This window comes from Chinchilla lanigera, unplaced genomic scaffold, assembly GCF_000276665.1.
Source record: "Chinchilla lanigera isolate Chin_1 unplaced genomic scaffold, ChiLan1.0 scaffold00068, whole genome shotgun sequence".
NCBI lineage: Eukaryota > Metazoa > Chordata > Mammalia > Rodentia > Chinchillidae > Chinchilla > Chinchilla lanigera.
This window is the reverse complement of record NW_004955469.1, coordinates 8,899,079-8,922,208: the sequence shown is the minus strand read 5'-3', so window position 1 is coordinate 8,922,208 and position 23,130 is coordinate 8,899,079. Positions and strand designations below refer to the sequence as shown.

The 23,130-nt window shown below is 49.5% G+C and overlaps 1 protein-coding gene across 2 annotated transcripts in view; it reads right to left on the bottom strand.

Moving 5' to 3' along the window:
* Window positions 1–1,217: 1,217 nt before the first annotated feature.
* The window catches only part of Dpysl5 (dihydropyrimidinase-like 5), an 82,825-nt gene continuing 60,912 nt past the window's right edge, over window positions 1,218–23,130 (bottom strand). For both annotated transcript variants that reach the window (XM_005400443.2, XM_005400442.2), the window contains exons 4-13: window positions 22,825–23,004; window positions 21,510–21,578; window positions 19,941–19,985; window positions 18,192–18,267; window positions 16,931–17,087; window positions 12,892–13,033; window positions 10,866–11,008; window positions 10,251–10,458; window positions 6,103–6,271; window positions 1,218–4,323 (exon numbers count right to left, since the gene is read on the bottom strand). In XM_005400443.2, the coding sequence (XP_005400500.1) occupies window positions 4,238–4,323; window positions 6,103–6,271; window positions 10,251–10,458; window positions 10,866–11,008; window positions 12,892–13,033; window positions 16,931–17,087; window positions 18,192–18,267; window positions 19,941–19,985; window positions 21,510–21,578; window positions 22,825–23,004 (1,275 nt within the window). In that variant the 3' untranslated portion in view covers window positions 1,218–4,237. The remainder of the gene's footprint in view (window positions 4,324–6,102; window positions 6,272–10,250; window positions 10,459–10,865; window positions 11,009–12,891; window positions 13,034–16,930; window positions 17,088–18,191; window positions 18,268–19,940; window positions 19,986–21,509; window positions 21,579–22,824; window positions 23,005–23,130) is intronic.

Here is a 23,130-nt window from a genome sequence, read left to right as displayed (position 1 = left end):
CTGATTCTAGTCAGAAAGGTAGTACTCAGATAGGATGAATAGCGGGGCGTGGTGGCACATGCCTGTAATCTCAGCACTTGGGAGGCTGAGGCAGGAGTATCTGTGAGTTTGAGACCAGCCTGGGCTACAAAGTGAGCTTAAGGCCAGCCTGAACTGCATAGTGAAACCCTGTCTCAAAAAGAGAAGAAAAAAAAAAAGGATGAATATATTAATGTAAAGCAAAATACTATGAAACACAAGATGGTCTAAAATCAGATTTTAGCAGAATTAAACTCAAGAAGAAAATACATTATTGGCAACACTGTTAAAGGACCTTTAATTAGGACTATAATATCTGCCCTCCTTGTGGTGTTTTGCAGTTCCTTCTCTCGTCTCTGTCATATTCCTGACACGATGCATGTAGCCTGTCAGATGTGTGGCCGTGCAGTTTTTAACCCAGATACTTACTATGGATTTTAGGTAGTTAACTGAATTTTGTTAATGCTCCTAAATGTGATGTGCAGATTTCCTCCACAATACCTGATATCCCCTCATTAGGGTTTTGTCTTGGGGGAGTTGTTGAGAAATAAGTACAAGTGACCCCAAAGTATAAGAAGCAATGATTTCACTCACTCGTTAGTGTGTGTTTAATCAGATAATTTCTCCAACATCCAGTTGAGATGGAGAGAGAGAGTCTTGATGCAGTGGGAGAGGTTTGAGGGTACAGTGGGTCAACACTAAAGGTGGAGTTCCAGAAGGTCAAAGAACAGCGAAGGCTCTTTGAAGGCACGCCTGCCCTGGGACAGGTCTTTGTTATTTGATGTCATGAGGCCATAGTTCCACCTGCCATGGTTGGGATGGGTGGGGAGGAGGCATGGGCTCCCCACGTAGGAAGCAAGAGAACAAGTGACAAGGGACAGGTCTGGGGAGTCTATAGTTTTCCCCTTTTGCATCTGATGTTCATTCCTCATCATTCCTGTTTCAGATAATTTAGCAACCTTGTCCTGGGAAATCAGGCATCAAAAATCTTGGTTTTGTTCCCATTTGATGTTCTGGGCATGCAGGAGAGAGGGCAGGCATGCAAAGTTTTTTTTTTTTTTTTAAATTCTAGTCTTCTCAGTTTCCCAGTGAGCTGCCCTGTGATGGACGGGATGGATCAAAGCCGTTTTCTTAGCCGCTGAAGCCTGACCCCTGCCAAACTTCCTGTTCTTTGAATAAACACAACAGAGACCATGCGAGAAGTAGCTACAGTTTAATACAAACCTGCACCAGAACACAATGTGTTGGGCTGTTTTGTTTTTGCCTCAAACGGTGGCCAAAGCACAGGACTGTGTGTCGTCTTGGGGTTGACACAATCTTAGCACCATGACATTTACAGGAGTGAGGAAGTCACTTGGGTGCTGGAGGCTCCATCCTGACCCCAGGCTGTGCCTGCTGCCTCAGCAGCTGGAGGGGGTTTGGGTTTCCGCACGGTTCTGTGGTTTCTGGGTCAGCATGGGACAAGCCCTCATCATGGCATTGGCTTGACAGAGACCTACTGTGGACTCCTAGCACTACACACACGCACACACGCACACACAGTAGCACAATTTCCTGGTAACTTAACCCCACAAACCTAGAGAGCAGCTAAGGCAAGAACAACAGTATTTATTCAGCAAGTACAAGACCAGTTTGAGAGCTGCATTCGGTGCAACCAGAGACCCTTTCTGTTCCAGCCAAGGGCCATTGGGGCTGGTGACGGAGCTGGCTGGCGCTCTGCATGGGCCAGGGGGTGGGTGCGGGGGTGACTGTTCGTTTGGCTCCTTGAACCTCCTTCTGATTTCCATTAGAAGCTCCTGGGCAAGGATAGGGTGTATGGGAGGGTGGGGGCGGGTGAAACGGAAGGCCCACAGTGGACTCCTCCACGATGTGGTGTCTCAGTGCCCCGAGTCATGCATCCTTGGGTGGAGGCACTCAGAGAAGGTAAAGCTTTGCTAGCCCAAGCAGGGTGCTCTGCTCAGCGGGCCCCACCACCACTTGGCTCTTTGGCATCTGCCCAAGGCCACGACCCAGCAAGGGCTGAAAGGGATAAGATGACGAGCACGGTACCAGGGGTAAGCGTCATGGTTTCCCTCATCCATGGTGGCTTTCTCAAGTCCAGGTCCCTACCTATGCACCCTGGCTGCTTCTGATCCCTGGGTTACTCTCTCTGTCCTCTCAGCCCCTAAGTGAGGACACTGGGAGTGAATGGAAGATGTGGATGCAGCTCAAACCAAGAATACGCGTTAATTTGTTTACAACGAAATTGAAGAAAAAAAATCTACCTACTTGTGCAAAACAAAGCAGAATTCCTACTGGGGAGTAAGTCTTCTAGTTGGTTATACTCTTGATGGGATCAACAACAGCCATCACCTCACATTTCCCCTTCATAGCTAGGCCAGACAGCCAAGACCATAAGGCAGTCATGGCCTACTTCTGGGGCCAGACAGCCAAAACCTGTGACTCAGTTCCCACGTATGTAAAATGGGGAGAATAATACAGTGGTACCTTGGTTCATGAGCTTAATTTGTTCTACAAATTTAGAAAATATGGCCACGTTTGTGTTTGTGTGGAAAAGATGGCTCCAGTCCTGTTTGTCACCCGATGCAGAGTTTGCAAACAAAGACAAATTTTTGCCAAATGCTTCTGTTTCTAAACCAAATTGTTTGCAACAAAAGTACTTGTGAACCAAGGTGCCACTGTGTATGTTCCCTTGGCATGAGTAAAAAGTGAGAGCTGGCACTGCAAGCACTTTGACACATGAAAAGCACTACAGTAATGAGCAGGGTATGACTACTAGCCAAGAGTCCAGGGGCCTCCTGCAAGCTTGGGGTGCTCACACCAAAGGTGTGACATGAAACCACTTCCCTGAGGGGGAAACAAGGTGTACCAAGGGCAGGCGGCAGGGCTACTTCCCAGATTGCTTGGGGAAGATGAGGAGCACTCCGACTCTAGGGTTCCTGTCCGGGGAGCCTCTGAGGAGCTTCTAAGGAAGGAAGGGATATGCAGGGCAGTGAAGCCCCCGCCAGTGAGGAGATGGTACTGACTGTAGGACACCACTGCACCTGTGCAGGGGATGTGGGCTCTACACCCAGTGGGCTGAGGCCTCCCTCCCTGCCCCCTCTGACCAACCACGCTCCGCTCTCAGCAGACATAAAACCTCTTGCCAATCCCACAGGAGGAGTAGCCAGGCCTCTGTCCAGCAGGAGAAGGGTACAGGAAGCTGTGTGTGTGTGTGGTTAGTGGTTAGTGCTGGGAGTGACCAGGGGCAGAGGGGAAGGGCCATCCTGCTGCCTGCAAGTCTCCAGGGCCAGCCTCATGGCCCCTCTCAGAATGAAGGAAACCTGACCAGGAGGGGAGAGGAGGGGAGGAGAAGGGGCCTGGCCCGGGGCCTACAGCAGCTGAAGAACCCCCAGGCGGGGGGAGAGGGGCTGTGAGCCCTCCCACCTCACCCTGTGCTCTCTGGTTGGTGGTGAGTGCAGCATCTCCTACGGACCACATCTATTCCTGTTTCTATGCTATGCTAGTGACACGAAGCACCGTTATTTTCCACAGGATGCACAAACAAGTCAAACCAAACCACTGCGCAAACCAAACGTGCAAAACAAAACCATTTACACGCGCCTGGCACCAGCCTCGGACCCCTGCCCAGCTACCCTTTTGGGCCTGAGCCTCCCGGAGGGTGTGGGTGTGGAGTGCAAAGAGACTGGCAAAGGGCACAGGGTGTCCCAACCACACCCACACCCAAGATGTCCTGGGCATGGCTGGGGAGCGGACACCTGTCTGACTTGGGAAATGTCAGCGCAGGGTCTAAGGGGGTAGGAGAGGGAGGTCTTTACTCATAAAATGCATCTGCTAAAGTGCTCTGGACACCAGGCCGGGTGGCCAGGGCCAGGACACTAAAGTCTGGGCCTTCCTAGAGCCAGCACAAGAGGCAGTGGTGACAGGAGGGGCTGGGCAGGTGCTATGCATCGAGCTTTGTGCATAGTGTGGGCTCCCAGGGCCCAGAGAAGCCCACCCAGGCCAAGGCAGGAGAGGAGCACAGCAGGAGGACAGCTCAAAGTGCCTATTAAAGGTGGTTCGACGCTCAGTGAATCACATTCTGGCGAGGGGGCTCCGTGGGTCCTGGGGCCCCCGTAGGCAGTGCGCTGCCCAGCCCAGCCTCTCCCGCCCCCTGCAGCTGCGGGCGGCAGGTGGCAGCAGTGTATCCTCCCTTGCGGGGACTGGTCGGTCGGTGCTTTTACCAAATGCCGCTTGACCTGCCTCCAGGAGGCGCGAGGATCCGAGCGGAGGCTCGCTTTGGGACGTGGTCGTCGATCTGAGAACCTGTGGGTAGGGAAGCACAGAGGGTGAGGCAGGCTGCTGCTCCTGCCTCAGGGGCCACAACCACCAGGGATGGGAGGCTCACTACCTGTAGGAGCTAAGTTAAACCTGCATGAGTGTGATCTCATTGAGTCCTCACCTTGACTCCATCCAGTTGTACCCAGGAGCAAAGTGAGGCCTCGGAATGTTAAGTAACTTGCCCATGTTACAGTGTGTAAAGGCCAGAGCCTGGATTTGACTTCCAGGGTCAGAGTCTCTTTGACTAACTGTGCACTCACCCCACCACTTCACTGCTCCCAAGCTGGGGCGCATAGTCTCTCTCGGTGCCACGCAGACTACAGGTCAGGCTGTTCGCACACAGGCCTTTGCACCCACGCCTCAGTGAGGAGGTAGGGCAGGGTACAGGGAGCGTGTGTGCCGTACTGTTTTGGAAAAGGAAGGAATCTTACCCCAAGGCCCCCACATCTTAAAATACCAAGACTTAGATAGAAAGGGAGCCCCAGAAAACAGAGTGGGGCATTCTTCAGCCTGTCCTACCTGGAACAGGCAAGATTTGGGATGGATGGTAGGGGACAGGCTGCCTGTGTGTCTGAGCAGAGCTCTGCCAGGTCGTGGCTGTGGGGTAGGGGCAGAAAGAGTCATAAACAATGGAGGCTCACAGCCCTAGGGAACCTCACCTGCTGGGATGGTGAAGTCCGAGTGTGTCCAACAACCCTCCCGACATTCTTATCTCTGACCCCTGGCTTTCATGTCCTATCACTAATGGAAGTGGCAGTGGCCCTCAGGATGTGTGAGTGGGAGAGATTCCTTCCCAAGGGCCACCAGCCTGTCCCTACCGTAGGCTGCTCTCAGCATAAAGCTGGGCACAGAGGAAGCTCAGCAGGCAGGTCCCTCCCCCAGCGATCTGGCCTGGCCGCTGTCTCTCGTATTGTAGTGGTGTTTGGCCTCATTCTCCTGGTGAACTTCACGCGGCCGGCAGAGCGACCCAGGGCTTGTCCTCTCGCTGTCCCTGCTCCAGCTCAGCTCTTGCCAGGCAGATCCTCTCTGGGCTGGTTCTGAGCTCCACACCCACCTCAGGTGGAGGGTGGCAGTTCCCACCACAGCTGCTTGGAGGACCAGCGCACCTCTCAGCCTGTGCCCGGTTTCCACAGGGGCTACCATTTATGAGGAGGGGAGCCCTCCCAAGTGGTGGGATTTCTGTTGTTAAAAACAATAAGGTCCCTAGGGCACAGAGAGCCATAGCCTAGAGGAGCCCAGGGTGTCAGGGAGAGATGCTTGCATTAAGAAAGGGGACGGCACACCTTCAAGGAACTCAGAAATTCTGCAGATGAACTGGCCCAGGACATGGTCCAAGGAAAGAAACAGGAAGTCAGAGTTAAAAGAGTAAAAGATCTTACTTAACGTTAATGCAGTATACTGTATATAGAACAGTTCTTGGTTAGAAAAAAGATGAAAGGACAAAGGCAAGGGTGCAGTGGCAAGGGCTGAGGAAGGGAGAGACTAACGGGACTAGCAGGATAAGAAATCCCTCGGAGCGGCGGGGGAGGGGAGGGACAAAGCGGTGCAGTCCTGGGAACTGATCCTTCTGAGGTCAGGTCTGGGGTAACCCTGTGTGCAAGGCGCTCAAGATGTTTCAGGGATAAAAATATCCTCGGAAACCACAATATGTCAGGCCCCACAATTTCTGCGTCTGATGGCAGACCCAGCACTCGTTGCAGGACACAGAGGGCCCGGAGGGGCCTCTCGCCACCCCACTGGCCCCCGCCACGCCCTCAGCCTTACCAGAGAGGCTGAAGCTGGACTCATGAAGGTCCCGCATGCCTCCGTGTCGGGTGACTGGCCGTGTAGGGGTGTCTGCTAGCGGCGTGCCCATCTCTTTCTTCCCAGGATGCACGACAACCGCGACATCCCCCAGGTAGGGGGTGCGGTCCACGCCCCTCACCTTTGAGGTCTGGAAAAGACGGCAGCATTAGCAGTCTCTTCAATGGCTGATGGGATGCCAGACGCTGCCACTGTGCTCAGGACCCAAGCCATGCAGATGACAAGGCCATTTGCACCTTGAGCCCAGGGAGTAGAGAATTATTTTTTTAAAAAAATTTTATTGGTACATTTTACATATATATATATGTGATAACATTCATCATAGGGAATTTGTACCTCTACATGATATATCTTGCTTTTCTCCCCATTCCCCTCCCCTCGCTTCATCCCTTCTTCCCCTCTTTATTTATAAAAGGTTTGTTTCTATTTTTTCTTCTATTCAGACTACAGACATCACGAGCCCTGTAAACAGCGCACACGCACGGGTGCATGTGGCCGCGAGTGTGAGTGCATGCAGAGCAGAGGTGCGCCCTCAGAGAGCCCCCCTCGCACCGGGCAATGTTATCCTCTCGATGCCAGCTTCCCACGAGGCCGTGCACTTTAATGCTGCCTGACAACTGTTTGGGAATAGAGGGAATAGCTGTACCAGTTAGTTCTCTCCTCGCAAAGGCAGCAGGGTTAAGGGCTGTATTCAGCAGCCAGGTTGCCGAGGTTTGTGTCCCAATCTAGTACTTGGAGGCTGTGTGGCCTGGGAGAGTTACTTCATCTGTTGTTTTCTTACGAAATCTGTTATTACCAAGTCTAAAGACTTGGTATGTGACTTGGTATGTGTAAAGCTGTTAGAATTGCTCTGGTCCAGCTCATTCACAGGCTTCCCCGTGCTGAGAAGTGCTCCTGTGAGGAAGAGGAAGGGTGGTGAAGCAGGTGCCCGGATCTGAAGGAGTAGCAGAACTGGTCTGCACCGGGTCCTCCTCAGGGACGTGACCTCAGTCACAACAGCCATCTCGCTGAGAGCCACAGAGACACGGGTCCGCCTCTTCCTTGACATCAGGTCTGTAGCTCTGCTCCCCATCCTCAGAAGGCCAAGCTGGGGCTGAAAGATCAGGCCTTTCTGAGGCTGCATTTGGGCCTCCACCTGCACCAGGCTGCTCTGTCCCCTGAAGTCGTCACTCTAGGGGCTGCTCACTCGCAATGTTTGGAACATGACTTTTATTTGTGTATTTATTTTGATCATTGTCTTTTCTGCCTCCCTGAACTCTGTTACCAAAAGGGCTGTGACAGAGAACAGGATCTATAATTGGTTTCTTCGTGAAGATTTTAAATTGTCATTACAGTAAGTGCTTTAGATAAAGGGCGTCTGGATTGAATTTATATCGACCCCAGCATGCTTGCTGGAATGTTCTTGCTGAATTTTTCCCATCACCCTGTGTCCTTATAGTTTTCTTTTGGAGACGGGAAACAGTAACAAAGGTTCACATGTTAGGCACTTAGATGCTATTCTCACAAAGCTTCCTGAGGAAGTGCTGCTATTACCCCAACTGGCAGCCAAGGCCCAGAGGTGTTAAGCAACTTACCTACAGTCACACAGATGCTGAACATCTGGGCTAGGTTACAAGTCTAACTGTGGGACTTGCTGGTCAACACTGTAACACTGTTTGTGATCTCTGGTTCTGGAAGCAGGGTGACATTCTGTTTCTTATCTATTCCCAGGCCTATCCAGCCGCCCTGTTTCTTTTCCTAATAAAATATCTTCCAGAGCTATCTGGGATCTTTTGACTTCACCCAACTTTCTGTGTTGTGTTTTGCAATAGAAACTCCATCTGGTTCAAAGATCTTATGTCCTCCTGGAGGTTGTGAGCACAGAAATAAGAGTGCAGGCGACTCTGTTATCTCAGTTCTCTGAGAGGGAAGGTGGCTTGTCCCAGCTTCTGGGCTTTCTGCCCTGGGGTCCCTGGCAAGCTCCCTGGGGAGTGCTCTGAGTACTAGCGTGGGCCAGGGCCGCATTTTCCCCATAGCTGACCCCTGGGAGATTAGAAATTGGAAGCTTCATGACAGCCTCAAGGTCAAAGTGGGGGAAACAAGGCATCACTCAAAGGTGGGCATGGATGGGATCTTCCCAGAGCAGGCAGGTCGCTGGGCACACCCCTGCCCCTGGTGGAAACTCATGCTCTTTTAACAGACTGTACAAGCCTGGGTGGCCTAGGCGGGACTTCATACAGGCACTCACTCTGAGCTCCCAGCTCTCAGCTCCAGCACTGCATTTATGGGTTTGCGGGGATATTCTCAAGAGCCCTGCATTCCCTTTTGCAGTGTTTCTGGAAACAAAGGAACCAGGTGCCCTCCATGACAGGCAGGGTTTCATCTCTTGGCATGAGCTGCAAAGTGCTCGGTCTGTGCTTGTCCTCGAGTTACCCTTTGTGGGGGTCATTAGCCTTCTGACCAAGAGCTCTGGGGCCCGCTTCCTCCCATGGCCTCGGGCTGGTGCACCTCAGGTGCTGGCCCAGCAGTGGGCTCTTGGGAACTGGTTTCCACTTCACTGCTTGTGAGGCAGGCTTTTAAGAAGCTTGAGACACTTGCTCTAGCCCCTTTTCATCTTATTTCCTGACTAATATCTTTTTAGAGATTGCCATAAACTGTTGATAGATACTACTTTTTCCTTCAAACTGAGATATAACCCGCATATCATGAAATTCAGTTTTAAAGTCTACAATGCAGTAGGTTTTAGTTATTCACAAGGATGTGGCACTGTTGCGCTAATTCCAAAACATTTGCATTACCTACAAAGGAAACATATCCATTAGGAGCCACTCCTCTTCCTACCTTATAAACAACTACAAATCTACTTTCTGTGGATTTGCTCTTCTGGATATTTCATATAAGTGGAATCATATAACATGCTATCTTTTTTGTCTGTTTTTTCTTTTTTAACTTAGAATTTGGTTTCAAGATTCATCCATGTATTTAGGGTCTATCAGTATTTTATTCCTCTTTGTGGCTGAATACTATTCCACTGATTGGATACACCACAATTAGCTTATCCAGTCAATAATCAAAACATTTGGGTTGTTTCCACTTTGGCCTTATCAACAGTGCTAGTATGAACAATCATGTATCTGTTTTTGTGCAGACATATTTTCATTTCTCTTGGGTACATTGCTAAGAGGGGAACTGCTAGGTCATATGCCCACTCTAGATTTAACTTTTGGGAAAGTCAAACTGTTTTGCATAGCAGCTACACCATTTCACATTTCTTCTGGCAATGAATGAAAGTTCCAATTCCTTCACAACCTCATCCACACTTGTTATTTTCTTTGGTTTAAGTATAGCCACCCTTTGTTAGACAATCTTGTATGTGGACACACTGCTCTTCCAGCTCCTTTTCCTTTCCTTCCCCCGCCTCGCCTTTCCTTCCCTCCCCTCACCTCCTTCTCCAGATTGAACCCAGGGCCTCACACTGAGCTACATCCCCAGGCCTTTTTTATTTTGAGATAGGGTCTCACTAAGTCGGTAAGTTGCCCAGATTGGGCTTGAACTTGTGATCTTCCTGGCTCAGCCTCCAACAGTGCTGGGATTACAGGCATATGGCACCACACCTGGCTTCTTCTAGTTCTTTCTGGTACCTCTTCCTGAGGGATGGTTGAGCCTCCTGCCCCCCATCCACACCTGGGGAGGACTCTGGGAGAGGAAGGGGCTGTTTACCTGCCTGAGTGAGAGACCCTGAGTTTGTATTTTGATTTAATACTGCGGTAAGTACAGTCAGACATTTTCCTGGCACCTAGGCCTGTTCCCCTACAGCAGGCCGGCTTTGGGTTTCTTGAAGAGAACTCAGTGACTCGACCACTCAGGGCCCCAGAGGGCAGAGAGCTGGCAGGCCTGCATAGCAAGAGGCATTCAGTGGCCGCAGTCCCAGGGAACTTGGGACTCTCCATTTGCCTGCTCCTTTAAATTCTATCAACAATCAAAGCTGAGGAGCGGAAACTGGCCCTGCATTGCACTCTCAATGCTGCCTATATGGCGTAGGGCTGGGGGGAAGATAGAGAAAACATCCTTGCGATTTCAAAGGCTGCCTCACCCTCTTCCCACACATCCTCCTCCCCTCAGCGCGGTACCTTCTCTCTCTGGACCAGCTTCTTGTAGACAGTGTCTGGGAAGGACCGCAGTGGGCAGAACTTGCCGGTGCCCTCTGCGCACATGAAAACGCCATTCTCGTAGACCACGCGCCCCCGGCTGATGGTGACCAGCGGCACGCCGTGGCAGCGCATGCTCTCGTACAGGTTGAAGTCTCCCCCCTGCACCTGGGTGCTGGCAGAGATGGTCCTGGGGGGAGACAAGGGTGGGGGAGAAAGCTCAGCAGAGGAATAGGACGTCTCAGCTCCACAGAAAGGGAAAGGATGGACACAAAGGCTGGTTTGTGTCCCCTCCAAATTCCTGTGTTGATGTCCTAACCCCAAACCTTTGAATAGGACCATATTTGGAGAGAGGGTCTGTTAAAGTCCAGTGAGGTCACATGGGCGGCCCCAATCCAATCTGACTGGTGTCCTTGTAGGGAGAGAAGGTGACACCAGCTGCGTGGGTGCAGACAGGAAAGACCATGTGAGCACGGCAGGAGAAGAAAGCAGTCAGCAAGCTGGGTCACATTTCTCAGGGCTAGCAGTGGTGCAAAGATTATACACCTTTGGGGCCCCCACGTCCCTCTAGCCCTGGAGACTAGCGGCAAGCTTTACTTTGTGGCTTCTGGATCCCACACCACCACATCCGCGTCGGCGCCAGGGATGATGCGGCCCTTGCGGGGATACAGGTTGAGGATCTTCGCTGCGTTGGAACTGGTGACGGCCACAAAACGGTTCTCGTCCATCTTTCCTCCCACCTGAAATACGGCAAAAGGGCCAAGGTAAGCAGGCTCTGGGTGTGCCCTCGCTTGTCTCAGGAGGACAGAGCTGTCTGGGCACTGTCTCAGATGCACCAACGTGTTCCAGAGAGGCTTATTCCTCTCTCCCTCATCCACAGCAGTGTCGAGGGGCTCTGCTGCCAGAAGCCTGCTGAGCTGGTGCAAATGCACCTCGACCTCTTGTTCATAACCAACTCTACTCATGTGCCCACCAGGCATGAGTTGGGGTCTCCTTTCATCTGCAAAGGGGTTCACAGGAGCTCCCCCTTATCTGTGGGGGATATGTTCCAAGGCCCACAGTGGAGGCCTGAAACTGCAGATAGTACTGAACACTAGACAGCCTGTGTTTTTCCCCATGTGTACATTCCTAGGAAACAGTTCATAAATTAGGAGCTGTCAGAGATGAACAATGACTAATAATAAAATAGAGTAAAAGTTATCTCAAGCTTACGAACTATTTTTTCCTGGAATTTTCTACTTAATATTTTCAGATGAAAGTTGACCAAAGATAATGGAAACATGGAAAGTGAAACTGGATAAAGGAGGATGACGGCGGACTCTGCGTTTGGGGAAAGTGTCTTTCTGCCCCATCTATCCACCCGCCCCAAGGGCCGTGTGGACTATCTTCACATGACATGCTGAGCCTGTGTGTGGTCCTTCCCTGAGCAGGTGGCTTAGTGTTAAGGACTTCAAACCTGTTTGGAGCTCATAATCTTTGTTGAGTCTAAACCGTGATAGATCAAGACCAAAAATACTTATTCTTCCTGGGTAGAACAGGTGGTATTCAAATGAAGTTCCAGGCCCTATCTTTTTTGAAATGTAATTAGACAAATGTATCATGAGCCTTAAAAATGCTTATATCTCTTGGCCCAGAATCCCCTTCTAGGAATCTGTCTTACTGAAGATTATTAATTAATTCCTAAGAATTAGTTAGAGATGCTAACATATATACATGAGCCAAAATGTTCTCTGCAGCATTATTTGTTGTTTTTTTTTTTTTCTTCCAGTACCGGGAACTGAACTCACGACCTTGCGCTTGCCAGGCAGGCGCTTTTGCCGCTAAGCTAAATCCCCAGCCCCCTCTGCAGCATTATTAATGCAATAGTTTGAAGAAGCCAAAAATTTGGAAAACTGTGAAGAATGACATGATTATATATGGTACATCCACTAGAGGGGGTATTATTCAGCCGTCACAGAGGACCCTCCTGCCGTCCCCCTCATCCTCTCTCTTCTTCTCTCTCCCTCTCCCTCTCTCTCTCTTTTTTTGCTTTATGGTAATGAGTATTGAAGTCAGAGCTTCACTCTGAGCCATGACCCCAGCCTTAGTTTTATTTTAGTGAGCCAGGATCTCACTAAGTTGCTAAGTTGTCCAGGCTGGGCTTGAACTTGAGGTTTTACAGCCTTAGTCTCCCAGCTAAAGATGTTTTAAAGACTTTTTACAAAAACAACAAGACACTCAAAATATACTATTATACTGAAGAAAAACATGAATCCAGTTATTAAAATAAGATACATGCACTCCACTAGAAAGAAATACACCAAAATATTAATCGTTGAATTTCCAGGCATGGAATTACCTGAATTTATTTTTTTCTTATGTCTTGGTATTTTCCAAATTTGTATGGTAGAAATTTATAATTGATTACTTTTCTAATCCAAGGGGAAAAACAACTTTTTTGTCTTGGTTTTTGGGAGCTTGCTGGGGATGGAACCCAGGGCCGTGCATGTTAAGCACATGCTCTGCCGCTGAACCACACACTCAGCCTCTTGCCTTGTTTTTGAGTAAAACAGGGAGCAGCGGTTGAACCATCCTTCTCAAGGATGGCCTCTGACTGGGACCGAGGGGCAGGGCTGACACCTACCACTCCTCGCTCCCAGATGACGCTCATGCGGTCCTGCACACCACTCACTCCGTGTGGGATTTTAGTGAAGTCCTCTTTCCCCATAGCTTTCTGCTTTGTGGTGAATGGCCGATGATCTGACGCCACAATGTTCAGAGTGTCACTGGGGAGAGAGAAGGAAGTGCCTGATGAGGACAGGGAGGCTGGAGCCCCAGAGGATAGGGACAGATACGGAAGAAAAGGCTGGGCTTGGGAGCCAGGCAAAGTTGATTCCAATTTTGCTTCTGCTGCTTAGTAGCTGTGTGGCCTCTATCAAGTTACTACATCTAAGTGAACCTCAATTTACTCACCTACAGAATGGGAATATGGGCAGAGTGTGCCAAGGGAGATTTAGGCCTTTGGGATGGTGACTTTTAAGATACAGGGCAGAGAGCAATTGAACTTCAGGTTTAGCTAAAGTGAGATGGTGGAATCACATCTAACTCTTTCTCTGACCCCCAGCAACCCCCGCTGGCAACAAGTAGGTGCTTGGTAAAGTTCAGTGTTAAGCTTTGCTAACTAGCTTGGAGCTGCAGTCTTTTTGAATGTGGGGGCTCTAGTGGCCAAGAGGGGAAGGAAGCACAGGATGGAACAGCAGTCTGACTTAATGAACTAAGGTGGTCTGTGGGTGGATCCGCTCATCACCAGTGCCATAGTCCTCACACGGTTAGCAGGTGCTAAGCCACAGCTCTCAAGGGCTCCGAGGCTGCCCAAGACCCCGCAGGACAGCAGCAGAGGGCACAGGCATGTGGACGCAGGCAGACCCTCTGCCAACAGAGGGAGCAGGCAGCCAGCTCAATTCAGACATCTCTGCGGGCCTGGCCCCAGAGACTGGGAGGGACAGAGGACAGTGAATTCCATGTCCCCCACCAGCGCCACCTGAGGAGGGAGGACCCTGGCTGGAGCAGGAAGGATCCGAGAAAGCCAGTGACAACTTCTGGGGCCACACAATGGGGGCCCCAAGGGTCTGCTACAGGAGTCTCTTTGCTCTCAGACAGTTCCCAGTCAGACCACATGCACAGGGCTCTCTACTTACATACAGCTCTCATCAAATGGCTAATGTGCTCAGCCAAATCCACAGTGTGAGGACAGCTCTTCCTGCGGCATAAGCTGACCTGCCCCTGGGCCAGAAAGACAGTGACAGGCCTCTCCCCCAGAGCAGAGGGCGTTCTAGAGCCCTCCTGGCTCCCGTCCCCTGCACTGACAGCCTGCCTCTTCCCCACCCAGCCAATGGAATCTCCGTGGTTCTATGTTTCTTCAGGGGCCTCCAGACACTTAGCAAGGCCTGGATCAGGAGCTCTTCATCACAGGGTCATGGGCCACAGGTCAGGGACCCTGTAGCACAGGCTCAGCTCCCATTCTCTAACCTGCCAGTCCTACTGAGCACCCAGCATTCTCAAAAGGCTCCCACACAAGCAGGTGCCACCAAGCAGATACAAATAAATGTGAGCCCTTTGCAGAAGGGCTTCTGATGTCTCCCAGTGTGGGAGACAGAAAACACCCACCTAAACTCTTTAAGGTTAAAGCACAACTGTCTTTGTCAAGTATATACTTTAGATATTACTTACATGTTCAAATGAAAAAAATTTCTGGTCCCTTTAAGAAGTCAGATTTTTAAATAAAGAACAAATCTTTATTTGTGTAGGTTGCATTTTTTAAAATTCCTATTTAGCCTAAAAAAAAAAATCACTTCCTAAAGTAGATAATGATGGGGCAGCCCATATTCTCTCTCTTCTTTTCATATTCTCTTATAGGAATGATAATTGGTGTCTGGGTGTTCCATCAAGTATTTTGCACCATATAAATTACACCAATGGTGCGTTGTAAAAACAAAATTATAGTATTCATAAATTCCTATAAATTAAAATGTTAAAATTACACTCTAAATCATAAAACAGCAATATTTATAATATACACTAATTAAAAAAGAAAATTCATCCCATTCTTTTAACACATGAAATCACAATTCTACTTAAATGAACAGAATTTATTTAACTCTTTAAAATAAGTGGGACAAAATAAGCTAGATACAAAAACTGAAGTTATTCAATTAATACTTTTTGCCATATTTCAATTTGCATGAGTTAGGGCCCTATAATTTGGGTGGGTTGGGACATTAATTACCTTTTTGTTTTTTCAGTAAATTTGCTTGTAGAAGAAAGATGTATTTCAAAAGATTCTCTAACCTTGGAACTAAGCCCAAACTGTCATAGCAGAGCCTTGATAATTGTTTGCTATTCTGCATTGATAATGGTGAAAAGGAGGTTGTGTCTTCCCAAGGAAGAGCATCTTGACAAGGAAGAGCAGCTCTATTGTTTTCTGGCATCTTTACCCTCTGAGTTTATCTCAATCTAGAAGAGTTGCTTAGTATCACCACAGACCAGGGGAGAGAAGAGCAGAGGTGACTGACAAATATGATGAATTTACACATCCTGTTATTCTTGCCACTTCCTGAAGCAGTTCTGGAAGTCCTCTTTCATGAATGTCTTTAGTTGCCTTGTGTGCTAGCTTTGATTCCTGAATTGATTCAAAACGTTCACCTTCCAAGGTCATTTTGACTTCCGGTGCCAGATCCAGGGAATAAGGTAGATGCAGAAACACTGTAATGTTTTTGCAAGCCTGCTGCTCAATGGATGGTACCTGGCAGCAGCCCCCGCTGTATTTCTGATCACAACTCATAAAAAGAGGACTTCCAGAACGGTTTCAGAAAATGGTAAGGACGGTGGGACACATGTGTTTGAAGTGAGGGAAAGTGTTTGAGGGGGATCATTGGCTATGTATCTTTTACTGTACTACAATTTTAAAATGTAAACACTCACCATGTATTTTGATAACCCCTGATATAAGTCTGCTGCCGCACTGGGTACACACTGACCCCCACCCACATGGAAAAGGCCCCTCCGCACACCTCTCTTCAGGGTCCTACCATATAGGATGTTGAGAGGGAATATTCTGGTTATTGGCAACCAGGATTAAAACCAAGGTCAGGGATGAAGTAAGCATGCCATTTTCTAAAAGGGCCAGTCACTTCCCTCAGCTCACCCCACATCAGCCTAGAAGAGGTGTGTCTGCCTCCTACCCCCAGATCCATTAAAGCAGAGGACAGGCTGTGTGTCAGCAGGATGGAAAGTCCTGGCATCTCCTGTGCCTCCACGTCCCCTGCCCACTTCTCTGCCCTGAAGTCAGGAGGGCATTTCAGGAGAACAGAGGTGAGGCAGTGTGTACCTGCTGGGGCACTAATGGCCCCACCTCCAAGCTTGAGGTGGGTAAGCTGGTGGGCATGGGAAGGGGTGTTAAGGCTGTATCCTCCCCCTCCACCTGAGCAGAGCTGGGCAGCAGTGGCGAGTGGCCTGGCTTTTAACTACAGGATTTAACAGCCAACAGTGCTGAGGGAGCAAGGGCCCCTCCTGCAAACGTTACCAGGGGCGAGCAAAAAGTTCTAGGATAACATGCCTTTCCATGATGCTATTCCATGGAATGTGGACTGTTCATTGAGCCATATTCTTGCTTGGGGTTGGGATCAATGGGGAAAAGCAGTTAGAGAGAAGCTGAGAAAAGGGATCTGGAGGGAAGGTGTGGTAAAAGAGGGAAAAGGAAAAAGGAAGAAAGAAGGGAGGAGCACACGGAAGGAAGAAGATACAAGCAGAGAGATGGGAGGCAATGAGAAGGGGGCAAGGTGAAGCGATAGGAGCACCGGTATCGGCAGTGGTCAGGCCACATCCCTCAGCTCCCCACGGGCTCCAGGGGAGCACGTCCATGTCCCATGGGATGTTCGCTAACCACGGATCACAGCTTTAGCTGCACACTTCCCCCTCCACATCAAGTGGCCAGAGAAGCCCCAGGGGGCTGGCAATTATCTAATGGGCTCTGAGAAGGTAATTCGAGCAAAAGTATCCTCTGAGCACAATGAAACCGAGCTTGCTTTGTTTCCTGGGCTCTAGGACATCTTCTTAAGGACTTGCCACCCCAAGGGGTGTGGCTTGGGCATGAGCAGCTGCTCTGCCCTGCTGAAGCGCCTTACTTGGCCAGCAGGCTCATGAGGTAGGTGGAGGTGTTGGTGTCCAGTCTCAGGGGAGGCACTGTGACGTAGGCAGCTGCGTGGGACCAGTCCTGGTGGTAGTAGTGTAAGCCCGTCAGCGTGGCATGCGCAGTGGTGGTCTCGGCCAGTACCACCTTCCCTGGAAGAAGAAGAGTCAAAACCATAACGAGGAAGCCTCTGGACCCAGGAGATCAGGGATCTGAGGCTCTCTCACCTTATAAGTGAAGGAGTGAAGGTAGAGACAAGAGTGACCTCCCAGGCTTGCTTGGAAGCTCGCTTGGGCATGTAGAGCAGGGCTGGGTTCAAGCCCAAGGACTTCCCTATTCTCCTGCTCGCTCTGGGCAAGGGGGCAGAGCGCCTGGGCTCTGAGGCCGGGCGGCACTGAGTGTGCTTGGAGGAGAACTCTGGTTTGGCCAGGCCATTGGTGTGGGGTGTGTGCAAAGGGCTGCGGGGGGCCATGGATGTTGGGAGCAGACAGACACTGTGAGCAGCTTAAAGAGAACTGCTGGGTGGGACCTAGAACAAGGCCAGAGGGGAGGGAGCCACCCCGCAGGATAGGAACAGTCTGGGTGAGATCCCAAGAGGGGTTTCAATTAGGGGAGAGGCAGGAGGTGGGGTCTAGAGGGCAAAATGGTGTGAAGGCTGGGGTGCCCTCGCCTCTGGCTTTTATCCCCAGGGTAGTGATGATGACTTTGTTTCTCCTATTAGCAGGCCCTCACCGGTACCCTGTGCCGGGCTGGACTACATATGACTAGAAAGCCTTTAGGTACTGGCAGATCATCAGCACTGAGTCACACTAGTGCCCCTCAGGGCTGGGACACTGTGTTCCTAGAAAGAGAAGTTAGCCACAGGTAGCTAGAAAGGGAAGTCAGCCACACACTGTGATTTCTCTAGGTAGTTCTACCTCCTCTCCCCACCAAAACTGCCCAGGGTTTTATGTTGGTTGCCAAAGGAACTGTTAGTAAAACTTGAGGCCAAAAAGACTCTAATTAGTGAGCCAATTTAAAACTTAGATAATTTTAGAAGACCCAGGCAAGGTGACAGACATTTCTGTAAGGCTGTGTGGCGGGAAAGACTCGGTTGTCTTGGACAGAACCCAGGCTGGGGCAGTGCTCAGGGAGCACCAGAGAAGTGGGCAGGCTGGGCTGGGGTGCTGTGTAGGAGCGGTGCCCAGGGAGTGCACTGTGACGGGCTCCACTGTTCTCCAGTCTCACCACACAGCACGCCCCATGGAAGGACTCACCTTGCATCTTAGCAGCAGCAATAACATCACCTGCGGAGATGCTGGACACATTGACCAGGTAGATGGGACAGTGAGTCTGCACACAGGAAGCAGCAGGAATAGGAGCGTCAAACCATAAATTTAACAAACATGAAAACGACCCCAGTACAATAAGCTCTGCACCCGCACCTCCCGCGCTGTTGCTCACCCCCACCCTCCAGGTGATGACAGTTTCATCCTGGGGAGACTGGGCTGGCAACCAGAGCACAGGCTGCAGGCTCAGGACCCTGAGAAGCAGGCCAGTGGCAGGCAGAAGCTAGCACCAGAGCCAGCAGGGGATGTTGGCCTGGGAGATCAGCCCGGAGGTGACTTAGACTGTTGAATCTGAATCTCACTTCTCTCCCAATTGACAACCATGACTGTAATTTAAAGGGCGGGATTACTTCTTATCTTTTAATTTCCTGTTCATAAATGTGATGACCTGGAGACAGGCATGTATCCTGCCCTATATCTGCAGTCACAGTGTCTGCAGTCTAAAGGCTGCCGTATCAGTAGACAGAGAATAAAACACAGGGACTTGGGGTTCAGCATCTAGGGTCACAGTCACAGACAAGACTGATCTGTAATCAGATACCTGGATTGTCAAAGGGACTAGCTTTTCCTCTACTACTCTTTGTGACTATGGTCCAGGCCCGAACTTCTCTGGTCACACATTTGAGCTAAAAACCAAGAAGTTGCCTTGTAGTTGTTCAGATCTTCTTATTCTGGAATAAATTTCCATCAAGAAGTAATTGGCAGATAACTATTAGCATGGCAATGGCACAAAATCCTTATCCAGCTCTCAGACCTGTAAAGAGCTAACGGGAAAAGGTTTCCCCAGATGTTCTGATGCCTTCTTCACTGATCAAATCAGGAGGACATGTGAGTTTAGGAAGTGGCTTGAGGCTTGATGTGCTTGGCACAGGTCAACAGCAATTCACTGAGTCCATAGCTTTTCCTGGGGCTCAAGTTTCCATTTCTAAGGCCCCAATTCTGACAAGTAACGCTGACACCGCCAGTCCAGGGATCCCACTTTCACAATCACTATTGTAGAGATGACAGCTCATATTATGAGAACACATGGAACCTTTCAGTGACGGTTTAGGAGAAATGACCTGCACGGGTCCTACTGTTTATAAAGTGTTTCTCTTTCATGACTTCTTTGATCCCCAACAGCCTTGCTGTGAAAAAACGGTCCTATCATTCCAACTTTATATAATGAAGTAATGGATCAGAGTGGATGAGTGACATACATATGGTTGAAAACCTGTGTTAGGTAAAATTCAAAGCTAAAATATTTGGCACTGTCTCTCGCTGGTTTCCACCACCACATTCTACTAGTGTCTTGTTAACCCCAAAGGGACTTTATCCTGAACCACACCAACAAATTGAAAACAATGGCCACTGGTTTAAGTCAGGGTTCTCTAAGCCACAAGTCTACCTATTCCTCCACAAGAAACACATTCCAGTTGTGGTGAGGCTCGGGGTCCCCCCACCTTCACCTGCCTCCCTTGGGAGCCATTTACACTTGAGCAATGCAGTCAGCTTTGGCAGCTTCCGCTCCCTGAAATGGGTGGGACAGTGAGCTGGGGGCAAGGAGGATGCACTCCAGGACTTGGGAGTAGCACCCATTCAGCAAACAGGTCTGGGGCCCTGGGAACCATGCAGCACTGGCCCCCAGAGCAGAATGACACCAAAACATGATCCTAGCACGAGGACCAGCCTACTTACCCTATTTGCAATCGTGATGACACGATGAGTGGCTTCCACTTCCAGCTGTTAGAAACAAAGGACAGGAAGGAACCAAGCTTCATCATCTCCCTTCAAGCCAGCTGCACCTGCCTGAGAGCCCTCCACACAAAAAATGCTGGAGTATCTGACACAGCACAGCAGGGGCCCTCTGCACCCACAGGGACTCACTGGGGGGAGACTTGGGTAGCAGTGTTAAACTCCAACCACCTGGGTTGCCAGTGGGAAAGTCCTAGCACTTAGGAGACCAGGCTCCTCCTTGCTGGATGCTACCAGGGCTTAGAAGGCAAATGCAAGAAAACCCAGTGTCATCTCTCCCTGTTCTCTGATGCATTCTCTCCATAGCCACCTTGGGAACTCAGTGAAGAAGCAGAGGGGCTGGCGTCGAGATGGAAGCTGGCCTCGCTCAGGGTTTCTGTGCCTCAGCGCTGCAGACATTTATAGCTGGGTAATCTTTGTGGTGGCGCCGCCTGAGCATTGTAGGATGCTGACAGCACCCCTTGCCTCTACCGATTAGCTGTCAGCAGCAACTCGCTCCCTCCCAGTGGGGACAGATAAAAATACCTCTGGACATCGACACTGTCAGTGGGGAGCACAGTCTGCCCTGGTGCAGACTCGGGCCCACTCTTTAACTAGCAGATGCCGACGGTGACTGTTACTGCTGTCACCACAGTCAAAGCCTTGCTCTTTCCTTGTGCTCCCTAACAAAGCAAGCCTAGGCCTGGCTCCACACGGGTGCCCCACCCCCGAGGATTTTTTATGGTTGAATCTGGTGCCTCTTTCTCTACCAGTTCTGAGTTGTCCCTACAGGATCTGCACTCAAGGCAGTGGAGGACAGGGACACACGCAGGAAAGGAGGAAGGTAGTTTGACCAGGCTTAGGATGATGGTGGGACCACATGTATGCCTCCTGGACACTCAACCACCAACCCCTTATAAGTGGTTTAGAATATCAGAACAGGGTCATACAGTACAAAGGCATATTGATCTAATGTGGTTTCTCAGAAAATGACGATGTGGAGCCTAAGGGATTTGTGTTAAGGCCCTGAAAAACCGTGCTCAAGGATAAAAGCAGAGTGCGGAAGAGAACAGAGCTTTTAATTTCCAGTTCAGTGAGTAATCAGGAGAAAGAGCATGCACAGGTATGTGCCCCTTGTTTCCGGTGAGAAGGGTTGAAAGTATTCTTCAGATGGGGCTCTCATCCCTAACATGCTGAGTCCCCAGGGCCCTTTCTGTCTCTTTTGTCTCCTGATTTGGTTTTGGGCAAAGCAACCTTGGAGTGCTGACACTGTCTCCCTTAGAGCCTTGACATCAGAATTGGTGGTGGTGGGAGCAGATACTGTTCCCCACAGCTGTCTCTTCCAAGGAAGTTCAAGGTGAAGTTGGCCTTAGCCTGGAGGAAGCTGTTGGCCTTAGTCTTGGGAAACTTCCATATGGGAAGGAATTCTACCCACAGAAAGTGACACAACTTATGTTTTGGAAGTCTTTTCTATCTTAAGATTCTGTGTCTACATGAAAGAAGCTGAAAATGGACACAGGAAGACTTTCTCACCTCCTCTGGACGACTGATCTCGATTCCTTCTGGGCCAGTGATACCCAAATCTAGTGCCTCCTTAGCACCCTGAATAATGGCAAAAGAAAGAAAATTGAGCCATACAGATCAATGAAAACACAGAGCTGGGCATGGTGGTGCATGCATACTTATATTTCCAGCACTCTGGGAGCCTGAGCAGGTGGATCTCAAGTTCGAGCCCAGCCTGGGCAACTTTAGTGATTTAGTGAGACTTTGTCTCAAAATAAAAATAAATACATTAATCAGTTCATTTAAAAAAAGTACTGGGGATATAGCTCAGTGAGAAGGTCTTGAATGCTATTCTGTTTTTTGAAAAAACAACAAAATAAAAAATTGAAGCCAAGAGACAATATAATATGCTACAAAGCCTGTGCCAGTAGGCTGGCCACATGTCTCACTCCTGTGACATTCATCTTCTACAGAATACATGCAGGACCACCATGCAGTAAGGCTCTCCTGATACTCATTTTTTAATAACCAAATGTATCTGTTCCTCTTAAAAGTAAGTTCAGTGATTAGTCAACAGGCATGGGACACCAAAGACAAGTACTGGTTGCTGGTTTGAAGGAGTTTCCTCACAGGAAATCTAGACAAATCTCTAGCTTCAGCAACTCTTAAACTAGATTTCACCCATGACCTAGAACCAAGAAAGCTGTTTGTTTTGGTATCAGAGAATAAATCTCTATAATACCTTAGCTCCTTTGAAGAGGTACAGGAAGGTGAAAAGCAGATTCTTGTCTATTTTGTATGTCACATCTCATTAAAAATACTCCAGACTCTTTTGCTATAATGAAACGTACATATCGTGGCATCAGGGAAGTGGGGGACGGGTATAAGGGTGGGTAAAGGGGGATGGATATGATCAAAGTATGTTGTTTGACTTATGAAAATGTCACAATGAAATCCAATATTCTGTAAAATCAATAAGTACTAACAAAAATACATCATAGCATAAGAACTAAAGCACTGTCACCTAAGACTTAGAAACCTTTTTGGACTATTGATTGCTTTTTTTTTTTTTGTACCGGGAATCAAACTCAGGACCTTGTGCGTGCCAGGCAGGAACTTTGCTGCTGAGCTATATCCCCAGCTCCCGGACTATTAAAAGAGACTGGTTTTTGTTTCTTTGTTTTTTATATACAGTAGAAAAGTTTAGCTCTTTTGGTTAAGACTTGGCCCCTAAGGTGTTCACATCTCACACTTTGCTTTACGTCTTGTTTTGCTGAACCTTGCAGGATCAGAGGATCCCCCCACTCCATGCCACCCCATCGCACATCCTCTGCTGCAAACTTGCCTCAGCCACAAGCTCCCCATTTTCAGCATGAACTCGAGGGATCGCCCCAATGTCTTTGCAAGCGTAGAACACTTGGTACAGCTCGCTGTCTCGAAGCATGTACAAGTCCTTGTAGGTCATAAACATCTGGAATGAGTTGACACCCTTCTCCCTCACCAGCGTCTCCATTTCTGCTTTCACCTGCAGAGCAAAATGCAAAGGCAATGCCCAGTGAGTACCGATATCCCAGAACTGCCTGGCAGGTGCTGGCCCAGCAAGGGGGAGATGGGGTCCATGCCCAGCATGGTTGGTCGAGTCACCGTGTGA